General features: G+C 34.7%; 8 protein-coding genes across 9 annotated transcripts; 3 read left to right on the plus strand and 5 right to left on the minus strand.

Moving 5' to 3' along the window:
* Positions 1-839: 839 nt before the first annotated feature.
* LOC138941222 (RING-type E3 ubiquitin-protein ligase PPIL2) lies at positions 840-4,262 on the minus strand. The gene is made up of 9 exons (XM_070310666.1): positions 3,803-4,262; positions 3,318-3,687; positions 2,987-3,152; positions 2,744-2,895; positions 2,529-2,652; positions 2,266-2,414; positions 1,973-2,124; positions 1,548-1,880; positions 840-1,458 (listed from the first exon to the last, which is right to left on the minus strand). Exons 1-9 carry the CDS (start codon positions 3,832-3,834, stop codon positions 1,365-1,367), a joined length of 1,572 nt encoding a protein of 523 aa, XP_070166767.1. The 5' UTR covers positions 3,835-4,262; the 3' UTR covers positions 840-1,364.
* A 257-nt stretch (positions 4,263-4,519) lies between these two features.
* On the minus strand, positions 4,520-5,713 carry LOC138941196 (THAP domain-containing protein 1-like). Its single transcript, XM_070310623.1, has 2 exons — positions 5,406-5,713; positions 4,520-5,331 (listed from the first exon to the last, which is right to left on the minus strand). The coding sequence occupies exons 1-2, from the start codon at positions 5,556-5,558 to the stop codon at positions 4,759-4,761; spliced, it is 726 nt and encodes a 241-aa protein (XP_070166724.1). The 5' UTR covers positions 5,559-5,713; the 3' UTR covers positions 4,520-4,758.
* A 156-nt stretch (positions 5,714-5,869) lies between these two features.
* Positions 5,870-7,448, plus strand: Mrpl11 (mitochondrial ribosomal protein L11). Its single transcript, XM_070310622.1, has 3 exons — positions 5,870-6,089; positions 6,425-6,611; positions 7,027-7,448. Exons 1-3 carry the CDS (start codon positions 5,958-5,960, stop codon positions 7,287-7,289), a joined length of 582 nt encoding a protein of 193 aa, XP_070166723.1. The 5' UTR covers positions 5,870-5,957; the 3' UTR covers positions 7,290-7,448.
* A 167-nt stretch (positions 7,449-7,615) lies between these two features.
* On the minus strand, positions 7,616-9,945 carry Adck1 (aarF domain containing kinase 1). Its single transcript, XM_070310621.1, has 2 exons — positions 9,604-9,945; positions 7,616-9,433 (listed from the first exon to the last, which is right to left on the minus strand). The coding sequence occupies exon 2, from the start codon at positions 9,420-9,422 to the stop codon at positions 7,848-7,850; it is 1,575 nt and encodes a 524-aa protein (XP_070166722.1). The 5' UTR covers positions 9,423-9,433; positions 9,604-9,945; the 3' UTR covers positions 7,616-7,847.
* A 325-nt stretch (positions 9,946-10,270) lies between these two features.
* On the minus strand, positions 10,271-19,406 carry Coq6 (ubiquinone biosynthesis protein COQ6, mitochondrial). Its single transcript, XM_070311032.1, has 8 exons — positions 19,190-19,406; positions 18,770-18,960; positions 17,866-18,105; positions 12,209-12,316; positions 12,059-12,121; positions 11,236-11,546; positions 10,704-10,986; positions 10,271-10,608 (listed from the first exon to the last, which is right to left on the minus strand). Exons 1-8 carry the CDS (start codon positions 19,383-19,385, stop codon positions 10,561-10,563), a joined length of 1,440 nt encoding a protein of 479 aa, XP_070167133.1. The 5' UTR covers positions 19,386-19,406; the 3' UTR covers positions 10,271-10,560.
* LOC138941394 (transient receptor potential channel pyrexia-like) lies at positions 13,451-18,208 on the plus strand. Its single transcript, XM_070311028.1, has 6 exons — positions 13,451-13,858; positions 13,926-14,227; positions 14,549-14,731; positions 14,921-15,206; positions 15,413-15,790; positions 16,000-18,208. Exons 1-6 carry the CDS (start codon positions 13,739-13,741, stop codon positions 17,545-17,547), a joined length of 2,817 nt encoding a protein of 938 aa, XP_070167129.1. The 5' UTR covers positions 13,451-13,738; the 3' UTR covers positions 17,548-18,208.
* A 385-nt stretch (positions 19,407-19,791) lies between the features above and the next one.
* On the plus strand, positions 19,792-22,407 carry LOC138941395 (E3 ubiquitin-protein ligase RNF14). 2 transcript variants are annotated; one of them, XM_070311030.1, is made up of 5 exons: positions 19,792-20,271; positions 20,353-21,229; positions 21,304-21,532; positions 21,692-21,864; positions 21,945-22,407. In XM_070311030.1, the coding sequence occupies exons 2-5, from the start codon at positions 20,369-20,371 to the stop codon at positions 22,209-22,211; spliced, it is 1,530 nt and encodes a 509-aa protein (XP_070167131.1). In that variant the 5' UTR covers positions 19,792-20,271; positions 20,353-20,368; the 3' UTR covers positions 22,212-22,407. The 2 variants fall into 2 exon arrangements, with proteins under 2 accessions (XP_070167131.1, XP_070167132.1); XM_070311031.1 differs by having other exon boundaries at positions 20,366-21,229.
* A 353-nt stretch (positions 22,408-22,760) lies between these two features.
* Positions 22,761-24,906, minus strand: LOC138941397 (tubulin alpha-1 chain). The gene is made up of 3 exons (XM_070311033.1): positions 24,770-24,906; positions 24,068-24,290; positions 22,761-23,976 (listed from the first exon to the last, which is right to left on the minus strand). Exons 1-3 carry the CDS (start codon positions 24,770-24,772, stop codon positions 22,847-22,849), a joined length of 1,356 nt encoding a protein of 451 aa, XP_070167134.1. The 5' UTR covers positions 24,773-24,906; the 3' UTR covers positions 22,761-22,846.
* Between the last annotated feature and the right edge of the window lie 430 nt (positions 24,907-25,336).

Below are 25,336 nucleotides of genomic sequence, written 5' to 3' on the forward strand. Positions count from 1 at the left end.
GAGCGCTGCAAAAAAAAAAAAAAAAAATTTTTTGGGTCAAAATATAAACAAGTTATTGATACGTATGAGAGAATTATGTGAAAACAGATTTGAATTTATGATGTCACTAAATAAATGGATAAATTTTAAATTCAACATTTTACATATTTTTTCTTATAATTGTATAAACAAAAAACATCATATAACAACATCGTAAAATCTTGAAATAAATAATAAAAAATAAAATTTATAGAACAATATAAAAATTGAAATAAATTTGATGACAATAATAATATATTTATTTGAAAATGTGTTAAAAAAATCACCTTATGAATCTTTTAATTAAAAAAAATCTTTACAATTAAATAAGCTCTTCAAATATATAATGATGATTCAAATTATTTTTATGTTTAACAAAATATTTATAATTATTTTAACAAAAAAGTTAATATGTGTTCATCAAAGTATACAAGATATTATAATTAAGAAATATTTTTTGATTCTCTTTATATATATGGTATGTATTATGTAATATGGTAGTCAATAAAGTTAAGAATCATTGCAAACATATCCGGAAAAATCCTAAATGAGGCTGATCAAATCTAAAATTACCTCTATGAATCGTTCAACCTAGATTGTCTAGGTAGAAAATTATATGCATCATATAATACATGCTAGACATTTAATATTGCGAAAACGTTTGTATGTATTATATAATACAGTAGTAGATACAGTATTAAATATCTCGATACTATAAGAGATCTTTCAAACAACATTTAATAAAATATACGAATATATAAATAATTTCTGAAACGTTCGTTTAGATATTTAGTACTGAAACTTTAGCGTAGAAAATAATATTGATTTAATATATATCATTTATTTAATCTTCCAATATTTTGTAAATTTTTACAGGGTAGTTACATTTTCAGCTATTGGTTGCATATGTTCAATATACTTTTCGTGTCATTTCCTGAGTATCGACGAGACAATCATTACTTATGTTTGGTCTTAGTAGGAATTGAATATTGTGGTTTATGAGAATTGGATGATTAAATGAGTCAAGATTAAATGCCAAGATCAGTTAGCATTAACATGCACCTTGTTATGTATCCACATACCAATGAGCACATTGTGTGCTAGAAACTTTATAGCCAAACTGTCAAATACTAATTTTAAATCACATTACGCATGACTCAAATATATATTCTTCAAACATATTTTTATGTATCATAATTTTGTTAAATTATATATATATATCCAAATTATTATATATTTTTGTTAAATTATATATTTTAAATTATATAATTTAACAAAAATATATAGTAATTTGGATATAATCTACTATATACATATGCTATATATACATTTGATAATATAATTGATTAGAACGTAAAAGAGGAAAAATCTCCATATGATTGCGACAGAATTTTTTTCTTTTTTGTAGCGGGTTCCGCATTCGTGTCTCGTTTGTCCAATCTAAAAATCAGGTTAAGTATTAAAAATAAACAAAGCATTGCATAAATCAAAATAAAAAATAATAATTTGGAAAAAAGTCGATAGCTTACTTTTCCTGTCCCAATTTCACATATTTCCCTATACCAGATCGGTAAATCTTTGGCGTGTCGTTCCTATTCCTCTTGGCCGTCGTTTTGCTCTCACTCGCTTCTTGAGCTAATCGTTCCACTTCAATAGCTCGTTCTGCAACGAGTTGCTCATCGGCTTCTTGGAAGGGATCCACAAAGACTTGAATACGCTGTATAACTATATCTTCTATCGGTCGATCTTTATTGTCCACTTCCACTTTCTCGATTGCATTCAATGTATCCAGACCTCCGACTATCTTCCCGAAGACTGTATGCTTGCGATCGAGGTGCCTGCATGACCGGAACGTAATGAAACTAAAACGAATGAAAATATTAAGGAAAATCAGGCGTCATATAATCAGGTGTCATATAATCATGTGACACAAGTTGCTTTATTTTAATCTTACAATTGGGATCCATTGGTATTTGGACCTGAGTTTGCCATAGATAAAATGCCTCTGCCTTGATGTACCAAATTTGACTTGAATTCGTCCTCAAACGGCTTGCCCCAAATGGATTTGCCACCATTACCTGTGTTAGTCGGATCACCTCCTTGAATCTGCAATGAAGGAAAGCAAAATATTTCGATTATTATAAAATAAATTAAAGCAAAAAAATAAAGGAAAGTGCACAAAATATAATCTTTGAAACAAATTTAAAGTAAATATTTGTCTTAAAACCTAAATGTATATTCATTCACCATAAAATTTCTTATTGATCTGTGGAACTTTGTGCCATCGTAATAACCATTCTGACAGTGTTTCACGAAGTTTTCGCAGGTTTTTGGAACCAAATCACAGTAGACCTCCAGATTCAAAGTCCCAAAATTTGTAAGTAATCTTACATATCCTAAGTAAAAAAAGATAAGTAAATAAAAAAGTTAATCTTTTAAAAAAAATTTACAATTGTTTTTTTATTGCAAGTTTAAATAACAATGTAATAGCAATAACTATGATAACATACCCTTCTTCTTGACTCTCTCATATCGCACTAAATCTTCTGCGATTACAGCTGCTTGATGGGTAGTCTCTGTTGGCATTATTGTTGAAGTAAAGCCTGCAGCTACTGCACCAGTAGAGTAATGTGCCTATTTATAAATAAATAATAAGATAATAGAAATAATTAAATAACTGTCAATAATTGAAACAGAATACTTTTATATTTGTGAATATACAAACAGCATTAAATTTATCAGCCTTTTTGGATGTTTCATCTTTTTCATTACTTTTTGTTGGTTTATAATCTCTCTCTAATTCTATTAAAATTTCTTTGGTTTCCATAGAGACGGTTTTTAATTTTGCGTTCGGATTGTTTCGCTCTCTCACAGTCTCTAAAAAAATGTTGTTTATATATAGCACAGAAAAAAATATTAATAGAAACTAAAATAGAAATAATTCTTTCTAAGTTAAGTAAAAGCTTACCTTCGTCCTCTACCCTTATGTTATTCTTAATATGATAGAATGTAGACAAATTAAATTTCATCGCATTGTTCGGATCTTGAATTGTGATAATATCTTGACGTATAAATGGCTGATCATTTATCAAATCTTTCCAGTTATTAGCTTTTATGTTTAATTGTTCAACAGCCTAAAAAATAATTCTTGTATTGCATTTCTTACATATATTACATAAAAGATCATTATAATTGATAGCTCATAATAGTATAAATAAATATATATAGTATAAATAAACATATAATAAAATGGAATGGATAGTTTAATAAAGAATATTGAAACATTTATATATACTTACTTCATAAGAAAATACATTTCCTGTGTTCTTAATGGCAACAATGTGCGAATGTTTTGTGAACAATTTAAAAAGGACAGGGCATTGATATTCATCCTCCATATTTTTATGAAAATTTAATTTGATTAGACTTTTTGCATCCAAAGGTTTCCCAGTTACAGGATTGTGTTTATATTGTTTTATATAAGCCAGAATAGCCTCTAATTCAAATACATTGCCATGTGGGTCGCAGTAAGGATGTTCAAAGGGCTGCAGAGACAAACAGCAATGATCATACGGTAAACGCCTGAATGTTTTCTCTTCACTCGTTTCCAGAGTCGTCCCTGATTTTCTTCCACCATACAGTGTTGTCCACTCGGTATATGTTAAATACCTGAAAAAAGTTCCAAAAAATTCTTAGATAATTACAAATTTAATGTCAAATATTTTCATAAATGCATAGAATTATATTTGGAAGAAACAATGCATAATAACACTATATAACTCACATCTTATCTTTCTGATGCTGGCGTTTCCCCATTTTGAAGTAGTAACTATTTTAAGTTAAAATCGAACAATATTAAACAATACAAAATTATCAAGGAACTGTAAAGTTTTTCTTCTTATCTATGTGGCTGATTAGGTTTCGCAAGCGAATGTACCTATACGTCAAAAGAAACTGTAATACTGTAAACTGTAAACGTGTAAACGTTTCACGAAAACTGAATTCGAAGATTTTGATTCGAAGTACTGTTGTCTATATTTTGTCCATTGATTAATTTTCATAATTGATATATCACTGAATAGAGATCCTCCGAATCTAATTTCGACTTTTCACTGACTGGTCATTTCAGTATCAGACCAAATATGGCGGAATTTGCCACCATATTTTAAATATAAATTTGAAAATCAATTAAGAAAGAAGAGAAAAAAAAAATGTTATTACATATATATCTTTTTAAATAATTAAAACAACTAAAATTTAAAAGATATTTCTATTTTTTTTTTTTTTAAATAATTTGTCACTAAAAATTATTATGTCAAGCTCATATTTTATTGAAACTATTGTTGACTTTATTAACTTTTATTTATGAAAATATTAATCAGAGATATCGATCTAAAATGAATTTTACCTTGCAGGCATAACATCAATATCAATACTATAGACTTTTGAATCAATAACCTCTATACAACAAATAATCAATCGCCTCTATATGTGTTAATGATAATTTTAATAGCAAAGAATCAAAATGTGAATGTTAAATCTAATATAATAAATTAAGTACATATTATTTGTATCTTTATCTTCTGTAAATTATTTTAGCATAAACGCTGATACATATATGGAAAATATAAGAAAAGTTATTTACAAAATAAGATCTTTTGTAACAAGAACTTATTCAATTTTATAAATTTCCTTATATATATATATAACATTTTCTGTTCATAAATAGTGATTATTTTACTATATTTTGTTATTGCCACATATATGTCTCGAATCAATAGCTTGCATAATTGCCTCGTATTTACAATCATCTCCACTAAGAATTATAATTTGATCTTTTTTGAAGACTTTTTCTAAATTAATTCTCAATTTTTCATAATTTTGATTGCTTTCTCTCAATCTTTTCAAACGTTCCTTCAAAATTCTTCTATATCTATCACTTTTTACTATTATTCTATTGAACATTTCTTCGCGTCTTTTCATGGTGTTTTGAAGTCTTTTACACGTTTGTTCACTCTTTCTCAATAAATCTTTTAATTCCTCGCATTGTTTTTTCCAATTTATTTCTTCTTCCAGGTTTGTAGACATAGATGCATTTAGATAAACTTGTGATATCGGAAGCAAATGTATATTACTTTTTTTATCACCCATCAAATTATCACTGTCAATATCATTTTCACCTTTATCATGATTGTCGAACAAAATATTTTTATCCAATTGATAAGGAGGGAAAATTGTGGGTACAGCGTTACATTTTAATTTCCGTTTACCATCACATCGAACTTTTTCCCACATATCCTTAGAAAAATGTATCTGCATATAAAAGTAATGATTTATTAAACACATTTTATACAAAGATTTATAAAATACAAAATTGGTTCACATACTTCGCATATGCGACTATTTGTTTTAGGTTCCCAATTTGCTATACCAATATTGGTAATCCATAACGCTTTCCGTTCGCGATCTGTAGGAAAACTTCTCATTGAAAATCCTTTAACGGTTGAATTACTACAACCAGGCACACAGCAACCCGGCATTTTCTTAGAAAATTGAAATATTTTCTAATAAACTCCGTGTGTAATAGTGCCAAACACTATCACCGATTTAAAAACTCAACAATAGTTCTCTATACCAAGATTGAAGAGTATGCGAGATATGATTTAAGTTGCCAATGCTAAGCTCTCTAAAAAAAAAAAAACGAAGACTGTTCGCTTTGAAGTGCGTTCGAAAATTCTACACCTGGAGTCTAGTATCATTGAATTGACCAATCAAAAGACAAAAAAATCTTTGCTTCTTTCGTTTCGTGGTCAATTAAACGCTACTTTATCCCACAGGTAAAATTTTCGAACGTACTTTTATTTACTTGTCTCACCGTGCTCTCCCAGTTCAAGATTGGGTTAGAGGTTCTCGTGATTTTGTTTAAATAGCATAAAAGAATGTCAAAATCAGTCGGAAGAAGAATGGTTAAGAAGCTCACCGAGAAGATTGATCACTCGTCAAAATTACGCGTGAATATACCCGCGGGCTTGGCGTCATCCGCACCGCCCCTCGGATCTCAACTCGGACAAGTTAGGATATTATCATTCTGTATATCCTCTATGAAAACAAATCTGCTAGAATGAAGGACATAAAAAACAAAAATTTCCACTGATAAGAATTTAAAAAAAAAAACTATATTTTATATGTTTCTGAATAGGACAAAATTCTATTAAGAAACCTGGTGATATGTACTAATATGTTACAGAGAATATGAATTAGTAAAATATATTTTTGGAATTGATTTTCCATGGTAGAAATTTGTTATTCTTTTTGCGAATATGTATGACTTTCACAATTATTTGTATATATGAATTACCCCAATTTTCAGCTTGTGATAGTAATTGTACTTTGTTTTTAATCCTAGAGAAATATCAATATCGCAAATTTTTGCAAGGACTTCAACCAGAGGACAGCCAACATCAAGGAAGGCATCCCTTTGCCATGTCGTATAAAAGTGCATTCAGATAGAACGTACGATTTAGTGATTCACAAGCCACCTGCAACATATTATTTGAAACAAGCAGCTGGAATACAAAAAGGAAGAATGAAGGGTATATATGTAAATATTGGGTGTTTTCCAGCAAGATATACAGATGTAACACACAATATACATGATTGCCTATCAAATGAAGAAATTTAAAATGTATTTGATAGCCAATCGTGTTTATGATTGGCAATACCATGTCATCTGTGTACCTTGCTGGAAAACACCCATTATCTTTTAACAAATTATCATTCTGTTAGCATTAAATTTATCGTTTCATTTTTGAGAAATGGAATGACAAGTATTCCAATTCCTTGAATACTTTAATAAAAAAAGACGCAAAGATATTTTAATATTGAACATTGACATAAATAATATGTAATATATATTAAATTTGTTAATATATCTTACAATCAAAAATAATACATATAAACAACAATAATAATAAAAGTAAAATCATGAATAATTTTTTTTTTTCACAGGCGAAATGGCTGGTAAAATAACTCTGAAACATTTATATGAAATCGCTAAAATCAAATCAGAAGATCCAACCATGGCATTACTCTCTTTGGAGCAAATCTGCACTATGATGGTCGGCATCGCGCGCACGTGCGGCATCGAGATTGTGCGTGAGATAGAGCCGGAGGAATACAAGCAGTTCCTGAAGAATAGAGAAGAGACTATCGCGAAGTATCGCGAAGAACTACGATTAGCTAAAGAAAGCAAAATGCTCAGAACAAATTGATTCATAGTCATTGTAACATATTTAAATTTCTGTTAACTATATTTCACTGTACATATAAATATATATATATATATATTAAAATGTACATACAATTGTATCAATAAGATATTTCTTACATATGCTTTTCATTTATCAAAAAAAATACATGTCATCTAAAAAAAAAAAATGTTTTAATTAGAAATTAATTTAAAAAATAAGGTGCTTCTCGTATTTTATAGATTAGTTATATACAAATTTATTAACGACAAATCATGTTTTATCGAAAAATATCAGATTCTTATACAACAAACGTATATTTATTTAAAAAAAAAAAAAATTTATATATGTAAATCTTAACAATGTCTTTAATTTATGAGGTAGACTGAGAGATAATTGACAAATCAAAAGAGAGCAAACAAGATATATGTACTTTACAAATTATTATATGCAGAGTATCAAACCACATTTATACCACTTGTTACCTATAAGTAAAAAGTATATATCTGCGAAACTATCTTTGAAAGGGACACTGCTCTCCTAGTTAAATATTAAGAAATATATTTGGCCTAGTGGGAGCCATTAAAATAAATAGAAATCCTTTGTCCACAAAGAATCGACCGACTTGTTCAGGTCGAAGTGTATCAGGCCCAGATAGATGTAATAAATTGACAATTTGAAGAGCGCCCAGCGCTCTGCACAGGATACCCAGCACTTATCCCATGCGTTTGAACAGTGTCTAAGTTTCTCGCCGTATACGGAGCGTACGCAGCACTTGGACATCTCTATCATAGCTGACATTCTGGATTGGGTGCGTAGCGAGTATTCGATGCCGCGCATCAAGTCGTTGGTCTTGAGGATCAGTAGCATCTGTCGATTGACGCGGTCCAGTACAGTGCTGATCTGTGGTAACAAATTTGGGATATGCTGTTGAAACTCCTCTTTTTCATGGATATTATACCGGGTCTTACGTACGCCCGATATAATCGTATCCCACGTTCTACCCGACACCATGCATGACAGCAAACCATAATAATCGACGACGCCGAGTCGTGCGCACTGTTCCTTCATGGCGACCCGATCCCCATCGAGAATCGCCAACCATAGCTTCGAGTAGTCCCATCGAAACTGATCGGACAGATTGGCGTATAAACCGTGATCCAATAGCACAATCTCCGCCTGGGAGTCACGATTGCGTACCAGAATGTTGCCTGGATGCGGATCCGAATGCACGAAGCCCTCGATGAAGATCATATGACTGTACAGACGACCGAGCTTGCTAGTGATCTCGTATGGATTTAAATGATGGGCACGCATATATTCGAGATCGTTCACCTGTCCGCCATCCAGGAACTCCATTGTGAGGACGCGTGACGATGATACATCCCAATATATTTTCGGCACTCTCAACCAACGATAGTCACCGAAGAGCTTCTGTACTTTCTCGGCGTTTTTACCCTCGCGGGTGAAATCCAGCTCTTGTGGAATGTTCCTCTTCGTTTCGTCGACCAGCCAATCAAACTTGAAATCCGGAAACACCAGCGACGTAATCTTCACTAGGGCCGACATAGTCTTGATATCAACATAGGAGTTACTCTTGACGGTGCGATGCTGCACCTTAACGGCCACCACATCACCGTCCCTGAGGACAGCTTTGTGCACTTGCGCGAGGCTGGCAGTGCCTAGAGGTTCCGGATCGATGCTCTGAAATATCTGGTACGGATCTTTTTTAAAGTCCTCTTTGATCACAGTGAGAATGTCCTTGAACGAAGACTGGGGTGCCGAACTGTGCAATACTCGCAAAGTGCGCACATACTCCTGGGGCAGCAAGTAATCCAACGCGCCCACATGCTGACCTACTTTAATATAGACTCCTTTGTTGGCACAGCAGAGCTCCAATAACCTCTGCGCTCCATACTTGTGAACGTCCGATTTCAGTTGCAGGTACTCTGATGATGTTCTGTCCATTTTAGTATTATACAATTCTTTCTTATAATAATGACCTATATCGAGCACTGCAAGCGCGGCCCTACTTAGTCGTACAATTCCAATGGCTCCAATGTCATACTCGTTTGCTCTGAGAGATACCAGGGTGCCTAACCCAATTGTTCCAATAGCAGCGGCTTTGAACAGTCTTCTGGATGTAAATATTGCCATTTGACTGACATCTGTGACAGAAATTTTTATCAAATTTTCAATGTTTTCAAAAGTATCATAATAATTTTAATTGAAAAGAGAAAGAAATGCAATATAAACTACTTGTAATATATTCTCTTTTGAGACATGTCAAAAGTTACATAATTAGTAATATATACGCAAAATTATATAATATACTGACCTGATAAAAAGTATTAGCGATTAAAAGTCCGCGTAAATTCACTCAGTACGAGAACAAATCGTAGTTTCGAGCTGGTGATCGAATAAGAATGCAATCGACGAATCTTCGGGAAGCGATCAGCTAACCTCATCGTAGCTCACATATGTTTTAAATGAGTCTCATTAATGATTCTGTATTTACTTTGTGCGCAATTTCGGTTGATGTCCCGAGCGTTTGACACTTTCACGATCTGTCACTTTTGATTGGCACTTTAACCTTGTCTTGCGGTCTCAAGCCGAACCACGTGGACAAAACGTGTCAGTAGGACGCTAGATAATCGCAGATAATCTGTGTACATAGATAACCTATAATAGAAAGACTTGTAAGATTCTTTTGGTATGATATAATATACATACAGGATATAGAATGAATCACACTGGAAAGTCTACTCTGTATGTTGAAATTATCATTCCTAAAGTATACAACTTTTAAACTATGCCTTGTATCAGAAATTTTTGTACATAAAATTAATTGTACATTTGTATTAAAGTAATGAAATTATTAAAAAATGTGAATCAAAGTGACTGACATGAATTTCATATTTTATAACTTTTGATGCAATTTAATAAAAGATTATATTTATATAGAGTGAAATATATTATTACAAATACATTTGATGAATCCATTTTTTACTACATTTTTATAGGTTTTACTAATAATATAACTTAAAAAGTATATATTACAAAGTACATTTTTTCATATATAGTACAATGTAAAAAGTAGCAACAGCTTTGAAAACTTTTATGTGTTTTCATATAATTGTGTGAAAAAAAATATCAGTTTAATATCCCTATCTTCATAATAATTACAATTTATAATACATATGTTGAATATAAATAATAAACATTATGGAAAGTATCTTTTACATTACTCTGGGGTAGTTAATATCACAATGATATGTACATTGTACTCGCCGAGTTAACATTTAACGATCGTCCCTCCTGCGGCCTGTTCCATTATCATTTTCTAAAACAAAAAGGATCGCACGATTAATATCAATACGAGAAATAATATTTTCCACCTTTTCTAAAAATGTATTTTAAAACAACGCTTCTCGTTACCTTGATTTGCGGTATAGCATTCGTCAGTTGCAAGCCCAGACTTCTAGCTAGAACAACGGGAGCTGCGGTGCCCCGATAAAGCCGATGAAGCGCATCGATAACGAGCATCGTCGGCACATTGTGACGTTGTCTCAGCATCTCGTACTGCCTCAAATACTGCATATTATTGAGATGACAGCCATTCACGGTGGCCTCAGCAAGAATCTGCGTCAACACCGTCACGTCGCCGAAACCTAGATTCACGCCTTGACCGGCTAAAGGATGGATTCGATGTGCTGCGTCTCTTAAACACAGAGATATTAATGTTAAATTGCGAAATAGAAAATAAATTAAATAAAGAAGTATTAAACTGTTGTTACGATGATGAAATCTTTACAAAGAAATTTTAGTACCATCTCGATTTGAAAAGATAACTTTTGAGAAATTTGTTATAATTTTCGTTGAGATTTTATTTGTGTTTTCATACATTTCTGATCTATTTGACTGCATTTCTCCGATTGATTGTCACTCTTAAGATTCGAAATTTTCTTACCCGACCAACACTGTACCCTGTTGAACATAAGATGCAGCGTGGCCGAAACCTAAGGGAAACGCTGCTCGCGATCCTTCGACGATGGCTGCTACAGAGGGTTGCAATTGCCTGGACACGCCAGTCTGCAGGGACAAGTTCGCGAGCAGTTGGCGGAGCGCATGCATTCCGCTCTCGACAATGCCGTTCTTTGGATAGACCCGCCACAATGCCTCGTTTATACTGTCGATGAATTCTTCCTCCGAGACTTTCAGCAGTTCTTTCGCTCTCTCGGTCGTCACGGACCATACAAGCGAACTGAGAGAATCTGTCAACTGTCCGAGAATTATATAGGATTGTTATCGCGATTAAATCAAGTATTAATTTTTCTCATTATTTAAAAAAATGTGAAAAATAACATACTTAAATTAATGTGATACTTTTTATTATTTAATTTATTTGAATATGTTTGCGTATGTGTGTGAATGATGTTTTGTAGAGACTTTCTAAATTTTTTGGACTTTTATATTGCATTATTGTTCCAAGAAGATCAAAATTGATAACAGTAGTTTTCGCGAAGAGAATGGTAACTTTCTTCGATTTTTCCATTTTTCTATCTCTCGAGAGAGCGAACTTATATTATTGTTGTTGTTATGATAATATGATTTAACACATCACCATATGATACTTATACTTCAACTCTTTAATAATTCATTTCGCCCGTTCTCAGTGAATTGCCAGCACGATTTATGACAAGGTTTCTAAAAGCTAGAACCTACCACTAATACGCACATCCTTGATTAATGTCCTATTCTCGGAAATTCTATTAAGTAAGGGAAAAAATTACCGGAAGCAACGCGATGGGTCCGGTTGGGAGAAACCTCTGCCAAGCGACGACATTCTCCATGGGCTGAAATTGATTAATAAATATTGTAATTTCCCGAAATTCAAATGTTGCCTTAGATATCAAACAAACAATCTTTGAAGAGAATAATACCTCGGACAGTTTGAGAGTCGCAACGATGCCTAATTGATTATACTGCCAGTTTGGATAAGTCACACCCATCGTTTTTCGCACTATCGAATTGGCGCCATCGGCACCCACCTGAAACAAATGTCAGTTTTATTTATTTTAATTTATTAATGATCTCAATGGTATAAATTACATTTCAAAATAATAAACGACGTCATAAGGAAGTTTATTGGGCTAATGCAAAGATGCTTCATGTTGCGAAAGACAAATGTTTGAAGATTTATAAGCGTGTACGAAAATAGAAATCAAATCTGGTTCAGATTTTCAACAGAAATGCCGGAGATGATTCGTCGAATAGTTAACGTAAATACCGCTGTGTATACACAAAAACCTACGGATATTGCTAAAGATTACATTCTGATATAATGTTTCAATAGCAAAATATACATTCCAGGTAACAAAAGTAGTCTTGAACAAAAGTAGACGTCAAATTACATCAAAATGTAATCGTTTTGACGTCAAATTATATCAAAATGATTACTTTTGCTATATAGAATATATCTCAAAAAAATTGTATATAAATTATATAAAAATTATTAAAAATTATATATACAATATTATATCAACATTTTATTTTTAATATCATTAAAATAATGTAAAAACATTATTTATCTTCTTCAGATCCATTTATAATTTTTTTATGAAAAAAATCATGTAATCGTTAGATGGAAAATAAGTTTCTCAAATATATAAAATGTTTAAAATTAATAATTATTATACTATTATTAAAATACAAATAACATAAAATCATCATTCTTCTATTCTCTCTCTCTAGATTGTCTCTTCTTTAATTTTCTTCACAAATTAAAGTGAATATAAGCCAATCATTTTAATTGTTCAATTACCACAAGCGAACTGTTAAAATATACTTTTTCGTGCCTTCTAATTAATTAAAAATCTTTATAAAAGAAAAAAAGATATATGGTGGGAGAATACTGTTTCGAATAATGTCATTAATTGTCAAATCCATCGAATAGATTCCGCTGTATATATTTATGGATGGAATGACCATGGAAGTAGAATGATAAGACAATCATTCCCAGTAAAGCTTCCGCAGGAAGAGAATATGCGGTCGGGGATTTTGAAAGAACGCAAGGAGAGAGAGAAAAACACGAGAGATTAATGAAAGCTAAATATATAACATGTGTTTTATAAACACATGTGCGTATATACTGTGGGATATACAAAGACCCAGAACAGTCAGCTAAGTGCTTAGTATTAGCGAGCAAGAGCGCGCGGCAGGAAGTCATCAATTCGACGTCAAGGAAATTGATCAAATCACTGATCTAACAAGATGTTTATAAATTATTACGTATTGTCAAAATCTGGCTAAAAAAATCATATTGTGAATCCGTTTATTAACGCAAAATCAATATTATTGATATGTAGAGGATGACATCAAGCTGATTTAGTGAAGAAATTTTCTACGATTGTAATGCCGATTTATTAGTCTTCCTCTTTTTTTAAAGTGCGAGTCCAAAGAAAAATGTGACTATGTCGATTCTCAGTAAGAAGAACTTCTTCGAGAAATTCACCGGCAGTCGTTTGACGCGAGAGGCGCCGAGAATGGAGACTGCCAACAACAAGACGCCATCGATTGTAATCAACAACGAGGTCAGTGAAAGAAACGATCATCGATGATCTTTCGACTTTTCGATGCCTTGATGTATATTGCGTTTAGGAAAAACATGAGGATATTTGGTTGAACGAGATAGAAAATGGCAGCATCTCTTCCGAGGACAGCTCGGAATCTATCACGTGTTACATACGAGCTGCATCGATGACGCAGGAACAACCCTGGAGCAAGGAGGAGATTGAAATGGCATTATCGAATCTTCCAGGAGGCGAGACCGCTCTATCTCTGATTCCCGTTCTTCATGGCGATGCTCTACAAAAGGTTTTGGAAGAATTTCAATGCTTGACTCTCAACGAAAATGCAGACCTCAAGCATCGCAAGATCTCGTTATCCACGTTTGCGAATGGGTATGGAATGATAATTGCATCTGTAATTTAGCGTATTATATTAAGATAAAATAAATAAATAAATAAAATAAAGATGATAGATAAAAATAAAATTTGCTTATTATAATTGTTGTATATGTTTATATATAGTTTTTGTATATGTTTCTTGTTCATATATTGAAAACCATGTCTATTTTATATTGTATATAATAAAAAAAGATACTTTAAATAAAATAATAAAATTCTTAATTTTAAAATTTAATATTTTCGTACTTTATAATCTAGAATTTTATATATGTGTAATGAAGTAATGTGTAATTTAATTTAGAACTTTGTATGCAGATTTATGCGAAAAGCTCTATTGGCTAACGAAAACGGAGCAGCGGCCGGCGCGACTCCGGGACAGCTACTTGCAACATGGCCAGACACATGTCTGTTGATTTCTAGTTGGCTGGGTCACATAGAAATCGCGAAAGCTTTATTAGACAAAGGCGCACCAGTTTCCACAAGCGACAACGATGGAAGGTTTATATTATTTATGATAGATAGACATTGTTATTAAAATATTAACTGAACTTTTTGATGACTCTAACTTACCTATCATAGTTGTCATTTGTCAAACGCTTTGATTAGAACTGACTAAAGTTATTCGAACCTGTAGTTACAATTAATCCTTGATAGAAATTATATATTTTTACACACTACTATCCTCAGAACGTCGCTACATCTGGCAGCGTGTGCCGCATCTACGAAAATTGTGGAGGAGCTATTGAAACACGGTGCTGATCCATGTAAGTGGGATCTCGGGAAAAAATGCACCCCGTTACATTGTGCTGCCGCAGCTGGTTGCGTTGCTACCGTCAAATGCCTGATTAAGTTGGGCGCGAATGTGGATGCCGGATTGTCCGGCAGAAGTCCGCTTCATTACGCCGTCCTGAACAATGCCGGGGATTGCGTCGAGGCTCTATTGCAAGCAGGTGCTTGTCCTAATAATCCACAGGTGCTTTTACACCACGACTACAATTTAAGCACAAATTTAGTGGGGAAGTAATACTACAAATCAAAAATCGTTGAAGTAAAATTCAAACGGCAAACTGCAATGTATTATGCGGAGAAACTGTGCAAAAACAATTACTTTTCCATCAAAATAATGTGTCTCTTCGGGATTCAAGCTGAAATATCTTTAGTGAATTAATTCGTTGGCAGGTTTACACAGAGACACCTTTGCACGTGGCGGTTGGTCTTGGCAATGTCCGTTGCACCAAGTTGTTGTTGAGTCACGGCGCGGATGTGAGAGTGCAAATGGGAATCGCGAGATCGACGCCTCTACACTTAGCGGCTGAGGAAGGCAGCGCGGAATGCACCAGATTACTACTAAACGCTGGCGCGAGCTGGGAAGCGAGAAATTCGCGCGGTCAGACGGCGATGCACTTGGCGGCGCTCGCCCAATCTGTAGAGACGATGGATGTGTTGATTAATGTCGGCGCGACGGTAAATGCAGAAGACAACGAAGGGCGCACCCCTCTACATGCTGCGGTTGCGAAGGCCCTGAGAGGCTGCGAACTGATCAAGACTTTAATACAAGTTTGTAAATTAATTAAAAACTTTTTTGATTTACTCAACAGAATAAAATTCCTTTTTAATTAGAATAATAAAAAAAATTTATCGCGTCAATTTTAAATAAATTTTTACTAATAAATTACGTTAAGTTATTCCATTTATGTAATAAAAACTTCTAAATAATGATTTTTAGTGTAATGATAGAATTAATAAAATTCCTTTTTGTTCAAAAGGCAGGTGCGTCAGTCAACAAAGCGGACAAGTTCGGTTACACGCCGCTTCACATCGCGGCCTTGAACGAGAGTTCGTCTACAGTAATAATGTTATTGTCGAAAGGCGCTGACGTAACGGCGCGTACCAAAGGCGGCATCACCGCCCTTAACTTCATCATACGCCGCACCCCGGATGTGTTATCGCGATTTGTGGCGCGTCTCGATCAAGCAATCTCACTGCATGATCATGAGCTAGGCGACGTGGATTGTGAGCTGCGATTGGATTTTCGACCGTTGGTGCCGGGCGGTCGCAGCGAGACGAATCTGATGCTCTGCCTGGTGGAGGTCGGTCAGGGCCATATGCTAAAGCATCCGCTATGCGAGAGCTTTCTCTATCTCAAGTGGCTGCGTATCCGTAAGTTTTTCTTACTCAGTTTCATGTTCCACTCGATCTTCGTCGGTTTCTTCACCGGCTTCGTCGGCGCAACATATTTATGGCACATAGAGCGGCTGAGCAGTATCCTTCTCTGGCCAGTCCTAGGTTTCACTTGCGTGCTCGCGAGTAAAGAGATCTTCCAGATCGCCCATGGTATTTGCTGTTACGCTAAACGCTGGGAAAACTGGCTGCAGTGGAGCGTAATCGTTGCATCTGGCATTATCCTGATTCCGCCAGCGCGTGACTGGCAGCATCACGTTGCCGCTCTGGGTATCCTGCTGGCCTGGATTGAGCTGATGATTGTGGTCGGTCGTTTTCCCATGTTCGGCATCTACGTACAGATGTTTACCCAAGTATCCATCAATTTCTTCAAATTTCTTGCGGCCTACATTTGCTTGATAGTCGGCTTCTCTCTCGGCTTCAATGTGCTGCACAAAAAGTACAAGTCCTTCGCTAATCCGCTGATCAGTCTACTCAAGACGGTGATTATGATGTCCGGTGAGCTGGAATTCGAGGATGTTTTCTTCGATGAGAAGGTACCGCTTGTGTATCCTGGCACGGCACATCTCATGCTCCTTAGTTTTGTTATCCTGGTAACAGTGATTCTAACAAATCTGATGGTTGGCCTGGCTGTATCAGATATCCAAGAATTACGCAGATGCGCCGGTCTCGATCGACTGGTGCGTCGTGCCGAGTTGGTGGCTCACCTCGAGAATATGCTGTTCTCGAAGCTGCTCGACTGTGTTCCCGCATGCAAAATAATACAAGCATGCAGGAGAAGCGCGTTATTGCTGCATCCACCGTATCATTGCGCCTTGCATATTCGACCGAATGATCCGCGCGAGAGACGTTTACCGCGGGAGATCATCCGGGCGGTGTATCGCCTAGTCGCCGAGCGGAAAACGCGACGGGCGACCTTCCGTGGCGGCGTGCCACCGCAAAACATTGCTGCGAATGAACCAAATCACGAGAAGCTCAGCAGAATGTACAGTAACGAGAGTAATCAGCAATTGAACGAGCTCGCGGCCGAGCTAAAGAGATGTTCATATAACATCAGTACCAGATTGGATAGCCTGACGAACAAGATGGAGAGTATCGCTCGGGATTTAAACCTGACGGTACATTTACGTTAACATGGCCTAATATTCTGTTTCGAGCATTTAAATTGTTTGAACAAAGCGACAAACCGAGATACTCGGATGATCTGCCAGAGCAGAGTTCAAAGTTAAAGATAGAAATGTAAAAATATGATAAATCGCAATTCAAGTAACTAGCAATTAAAAAATAAATGTAAATGCCTTGAGATGTACACTTTAACGACCTAATCCATGGCGATAAAATAAAAAAATATATGAATCTAATGAATCGGATATTTTCAAGACGATTTATATAAATACATATATTTATCATGAATTATATAAAATTCAATTATTTTTTTATTTTGTACTTACTAGTAATCTGGCTGCGTACTGCTTTCCTGATTGTAGCTGTACAGAGGCGAATTCGGCCGATGTCTTCGGGAGTTTTACATCGGTGATTTTAGATTCATGAATCACAGTTACATTCTCTTTCTGAGAAAGCTGCTTGTTGACTGCGTGCAACAGCAGATCGTTTTCAACTATGTATGCCAAATCTTCAGACAAATGGTCCTCGTTGAATGTTATCATAGCATCGGAACACGCATCCCATACCTACTAAAAAAATTATACTTAAACTTGATAGAATTTCTAATTTTTTATAATATGTAGAATAGAACAATAAAATAATAAAAAAAAATAATAAAAATAGCTTTAAACATACAACTAAATATATAATTAAAAAAATAAGCAAAAAAAGCTGGCTGATAAGAGAGTCAAGATAATAATTATGACGCAAAATCTTCTGAATATTATTTATGTCAAAATCGAATATATAGTAAACATTTCGATCTTTCCAATCATTTTCAACAGATAAGATATATAAAAAAATCATTGTGGTATCGTCATCACAGTGGTATTGTCATCAATACGTAAAACTAATGGTAGAGAGGATTGTGCAAACACATAATAATCAAAATGTCAAAAAAAGAATCAGATTAAGCTCTCGCATTGTGTAGCATAAACAAAAATAATAAAAATTACTGAAAAGGCATCTTATAACCCAATTATTTTTTAATTATAACATATTTATTGTAAACTTTTGCTATCTGCTATACTTGTCAAGACATCCATCATTACAAAAATAACAACAGTGTTAATTTTTATAGTGCTAACTCTTGTTTCATATTAATTTAGCACAACATTATATTATTAATACAAACTTAATAATTTAATAATTCAAAGATTACGAAGAGAAATAAAAAGCATAAAGAACTACCTGCATTTTCTGTACTGGACAATAACGAACTGCCTCTATGTGTTGCCACGCTCCTAAACTGGACAACAAGATACGAGTCTGTTGATTCAAAGCGACAACTCGATTGGAATATTGCTCCTGCGGTGTGTATTCTTGTTTAGCACTACTCTCCAATAGCAAGACTGTCTTGCCTTCCAATCTTCGATTGTTCCCTGAAACGAATGAATATATATTTTTACTTCTTTTTCACACACAGAAAGCTTGACAAAAACTCGACTTGAAAGAGTAGAGAGTTCCTGTTTTAAAAAAAGATATCTAGATACAATTGTAATTCTGTTATGTAAACGCTAACAAAATTATTTAATTACAGAATTTTATTTCAGAATACTTATTCTCTTTTCTTGTTTTGATGACAATATGATAACAATAACAAGAGTTAACCTATGGCACATGCTAATGTCGCGCCGATCATGCCACCTCCGGTGATGATAACGTCATATTTTTCTTCATTTTCTACAACGGTTGAATAGTTTTTCCTCGATACCGCGGTCGCACTGGGAACGGCATGCTTGCACTTTTGTGACAGAGACGTGAAAACGAGACGGTACGAGAACACCGCTTTCTTGAGAGCCGCCATTTTGTATGTTTCGTATTTCGTATCGCTTTGTCTCGATTATCGCGCGGATCGAATTCTTCGCAATTCCCGCTCGTGGTATACGCACAAATGCATTTTTACTCGCAATTTAAAATACTAAAACATTACAAGCGCGCGATACGCACACACTATTTATTTTGTATGTGTGTGTGTGTGTGTATAATTACTTATATATTATTAACTATATAGTTCTCTGTTTTTTCAAAATCAATTAAATTAAAATTACATACACACACACTTCATGCACATATACATAAAAATACTTCAGTAATAACTTCTTATCGCTGTTCGTAGTATATATTAAAATAACAAAACATCACAGTTAATGGAACTTTAATAAATCCATATATATATATATAATTTATCCGCTTATTGATCCACGATTATGGATCTAGCACTGACATATACCAACCGGCCATTTTACCATAGCATCGTAAAGTCGAATATGGTCATGTAGTTCCACCAGCTCTAAAATGAATTTAGATAACGCTATTGTAGCAGCAGCAGATAAAAAAAAAGTATGTTATGAAAAACGACGGCATGATCGTTGTCAGGCTTTTCTGACATATACACGAATCTTTGTATTTATTCGTATAAATACCAAAGTACCACTCAAATCACAATTTTCATTCTCGTCTAACGGTATTTTTGTACGATTATAAATATTAAGTAGATTGGTTACCTGCAATCAAATCGTGACAGTTCAGTAAATTTCAAATTGTTTGAAAAGTCGACAAACGCATAACCTTCTTGAAATGTCATCGACAACATGTATGGTTTTTGATAACTAAATCACAAAAAGTGTCAGGAACAATTGTAAGGCTTATATTTAATTCGATATACATTCAACTTTTGTCTTTGGTATTTGGTAAGTCAAAAAAGCATACAATTGTTAATTTTCTCTTTTCATTATCGCATCAAATAAGAAATATATAATCGCAATAAATAGTTTCATTTTTCAGTCAATGGACTACGAGAAACAAAAAGATGAAGTTACTGCATTGGAAAGTATCTATAATAAAGAGGAATTTTCATATCACGAGGAAAACAATCGATTTGACTGTACTTTTAAGATATTTGTAAACCTTCCAGCAAAATATCATTTGACATACAGGGATTTGAGACTTGAGACAGATTCTAAGCAAGAAGTACAGATATCGTATTTGCCACCCTTAACATTACACGTTACATTGCCAGAGGATTATCCATCTGTATCTGCTCCTATATTTACATTATGTTCTTCTTGGTTACGCCCAGTAGTACTGTCTAAGTTATGCAAAAAGCTTGATTTATTATGGGAGAACAGCAAACAAGAAATTTTGTTTATATGGATGGAGTTCCTTCAAGATGAAACACTCAAATTCTTGAAAATAAAGGATCACCTAGATATGGATTATATATATACATCTTACAAGAAAACATCGGAAAAATTACAAAATTTGCAAGCAAATAAGGAAATAGATGAACAATGTAACAAACAGTGCAATAGTGAAGTCAGTAAAGAAAGTAGAGAAAGTATATCGAAGAAGACCAATGTCATTGATAAGAGAGCCATTTTAGATTGTCCAATTGGTAAAAATCCTATTCAAGTATTGATCGATTACAATGAGAAGTGGAAACAAATTGAATTCAAAAAGAATTTTTATACATGTAATATCTGTTTTACTGATAAGTTGGGAGAGCATTGTACCCAATTTTTGCCTTGTACTCACACTTTTTGTAAAGATTGCATCAAAGGTTATTTTGAAGTAAAGATTAAGGAAGGAAGTGTACAGAATATTTGTTGTCCCGAAGAAAAGTGTAAATTTGAAGCTACACCAAATCAGGTAACTATTTCACACTATATTTTTGTTGCTTAATATTGAAATTTTGTATAAAACATTTGCTGAACCTATTGCAGATAAAAGATTTAGTAAGTTCAGAATTGTTCTCAAAATACGATTCCTTATTATTAAGTACTACATTAGACACAATGATGGATATAATTTATTGTCCAAGACGACACTGTCAGTATCCAGTCACTCGCGATCCCGATGATCATATGGCAAAATGTCCGGTTTGTCAGTATGCATTTTGTGTTCGTTGCAAGATGGTTTATCACGGAGTAGAATTTTGTAAGATTAGTTCAGGTACGTGCTTAAATATATATATCTTATTCAAAACGATTATTTTTTTTAATATATAAAATATTCATATTTATTTTTTGTACCTGTTACTTTTAAAGAATTTTTGCATGTTAGAGAACATATATTAATTTTGTATGTGTAATAATTTTAATTCATTAATAGTTGAGAAACAACGATTATTTAATGAGTATCAATCAGCGAGCAATGAAAAGAAAGCTGAGATGGAAAAGCGTTATGGCAAGAGGCAACTTCAAACTATGATAGAGAATGCTATGTCTGAAAATTGGATCAATGACAATAGTCACAATTGTCCTCACTGCAAGACAGCGATCGAGGTATTAAACTCGATTCACGAAAAAATTTCTTGTTACAATCGATATTGTACGATATATATCTTGATATATAATTGTTATAGAAATCGGATGGCTGTAATAAGATGACTTGTTCGCATTGCGGTACATATTTCTGTTGGTTGTGCGGTATACGACTCAATTCCGAGACGCCTTACTTACATTTTCGAAATCCGGAATCTAAATGTTTCAATATGTTGTATCGCGGTGTAATACCCGATGAACCGGATGATGATGACGATTTCGATTTTCACGCCGAATATTTGGATTACTATTCCGAAGATGAAGAATATATCTACGATGAAGATTTCATCTTGGAGTTGGACGATTGAATTAATTTAATTAAATGTGTAAATATTATCTATAAATTTTCGAAATATTATGTCTCAAATATTCATGAGATATTTTTCAGTTTTGTTATCATAGTTAAATAATTGGATGTTTGCATAAAATGAATTGTAACAAATTTTAATTCAATCGAATTGTAGAAACTGTTTTTATGGGCATATGTGAATCTAATTATCTCAAGATTGCTATTGTAAATTGAATATTGCAAAATACAATTATTTTTTAAAAATATCATGAATATTTTTGCGTCTTTTAAACCAAAAAAGGGCTTCATCTCATACAAAGTATAATAAAAATATTTTAAATTACAATAACAAATATATAACCAAAATGATATCTTTATACGTTTACGTATTCAATTAAAAAAAAAGAACATTAGACAAAGTTATATTTCGTGTAACTGTTGCATAAAAAAGTCTTAATGTAAGTGCACATTTACAAATACGCAGATTAATATTTTTGCAATAATTTAATAATTTACTTAAATTCTCATTTGACAAAAGTATAGGTATATCAATCAGTCGTAAGCTTGCTTTGTAAATGATTACTCTATTTCAAAATGTATGGAGACATTTTAGACAAAGCTGTAACACAAGCAGACAAATGGTATTGGCGTCGCTTAGTATTCCTCGGCGCCTTCTTCACCCTCGCCTTCTGCGGAGTCCATTCCGACCTCTTCGTAATCCTTCTCCAATGCAGCAAGATCTTCGCGAGCCTCAGAGAACTCTCCTTCTTCCATACCTTCGCCGACGTACCAGTGGACGAATGCACGCTTGGCATACATCAGATCGAACTTATGATCAAGACGAGCCCAAGCCTCCGCGATAGCGGTGGTATTTGACAGCATGCAGACAGCACGCTGTACCTTTGCAAGATCGCCACCCGGAACGACGGTCGGCGGCTGATAATTGATGCCAACCTTGAAACCGGTAGGACACCAGTCGACGAACTGAATAGTACGCTTCGTCTTGATAGTGGCAATCGCCGCGTTGACATCTTTCGGCACGACATCACCGCGATAAAGCATACAGCAGGCCATATATTTACCGTGACGCGGATCACACTTGACCATTTGATTAGCTGGCTCGAAGCACGCATTTGTGATCTCCGAAACAGAGAGCTGCTCATGATAGGCTTTCTCGGCTGAGATAACAGGTGCGTATGTGACCAGAGGGAAATGGATTCTCGGATAGGGTACCAGATTGGTTTGGAATTCCGTTAAGTCAACATTCAGGGCACCATCAAATCGCAGAGATGCCGTGATGGAGGAGACGATCTGGCCAATCAAGCGATTGAGATTCGTATAGGTCGGCCTCTCAATATCCAGATTGCGGCGACAGATATCGTAGATCGCCTCGTTGTCGACCATAAATGCGCAATCGGAATGTTCAAGGGTGGTGTGCGTTGTCAGAATAGAGTTGTATGGCTCGACCACAGCTGTGGAGACTTGCGGTGCAGGATAAATAGCGAACTCAAGTTTCGACTTCTTTCCATAGTCGACGGACAAACGTTCCATCAACAGAGATGTGAAACCAGAGCCGGTGCCACCGCCAAACGAGTGAAAAATGAGGAAACCTTGCAAGCCAGTACATTGATCTGCGAGCTTACGGATGCGGTCAAGAACGAGGTCGACTATCTCCTTGCCGATTGTATAATGACCGCGAGCGTAGTTATTTGCAGCATCCTCCTTGCCAGTAATTAATTGCTCCGGATGGAACAATTGACGATAAGTTCCAGTACGAACCTCATCTGTGCACAAAGATTAAAAAATTATAGTATAATTTTTGCAATTTATCAAATATGAGAGAAAATTGAAAAGTTACATAGATTAAATACATACCAACTACAGTAGGCTCCAGATCGATGAAGACAGCTCTGGGTACATGTTTGCCAGCACCAGTCTCACTGAAGAAGGTGTTGAAACTATCATCTCCACCTCCAATAGTCTTATCAGAGGGCATTTGGCCATCAGGTTGGATGCCATGTTCCAGGCAATACAGCTCCCAGCAGGCATTGCCAATTTGCACACCAGCTTGGCCAACGTGGATTGAGATACATTCACGCTAAAATAAACCATATATATATATATATATTAGTGTAGTGTAAGTTCTTCAAATTTCCAAATATATAAAAAAATCGTAATAAGTGAGACTTAGGCCACGTTTGTCTCGACACTTTCAATACTTACAGCGTCAAGACGAACGCAGCCTCAAATAAATCAATACAATGAACTTTCCAAAATGGCTCATTGAGGTCAATGCCCTGGTAATGTTTGTACATTAGAATATTTGAATAATTAGTCTTATATAGCTCAGATATTTATATAATAATAGTAAACGTAAAAATGTGTAAAAATCAATTACTCATACAATATGAATTGTCTTCGGACAAAGAGATGACGCGATCTAAATTTAGCGAAAGCGGTAACCGGCCGGCGTTTAACCGTTAACAAAATGGCCGACCTCCCAACAAGGATGGGCGATGTCACGAAAAAAACTTATGATCCTTATGAGCGAAAACGTTATAATTATCGACGACTTACCATTTTGTATTATAATTTATTTCTTGTCTTCTCGTAGAAAAAAAAAGTCAAGTAGCCGCCACGGGAAATCGATAGTTGGCGAAAGCAAGTAATGGAGCTTTTGCTAACAACTATACAACGTCGACGTCCGAGCAACTATCGAGTATTGGGCGAACAACGCCTACTACGCTCTATTTATACCTGCTGGAATCGACCGTTCCAGAGTACGCTGATTGGTGCACGATGATCTCACATCGTGCTACGATTGGCGCTGGACCGCAGCACTCATCATCCCCTCTTCTACGCGCCGACGATGTAGTGCCGAACAGTTGACATAATTTCATTATTTTGTCCTATAATACGATCATTTCGAGTCCCGCAATCGCCATTTGCACGATTATCGAAACGCACAGGAATAAATGTTCCTACGTACTTATCCGATAAGATACGGATTTCTACGAAATTTCTCGACGAAATCCCGTTTTACATTGCATGTACAATATGTGTATATGTATATGTGTTATGTTGCTAGGCAGGAGCGAATGTATGTATGTGTGTACATGACATTTCGTGTAAATTGCACCATAT

This window comes from Polyergus mexicanus, unplaced genomic scaffold (assembly GCF_030449975.1).
Source record: "Polyergus mexicanus isolate NDT 795.1 unplaced genomic scaffold, iyPolMexi1.0 SCAF_18, whole genome shotgun sequence".
NCBI classification, from domain to species: domain Eukaryota; kingdom Metazoa; phylum Arthropoda; class Insecta; order Hymenoptera; family Formicidae; genus Polyergus; species Polyergus mexicanus.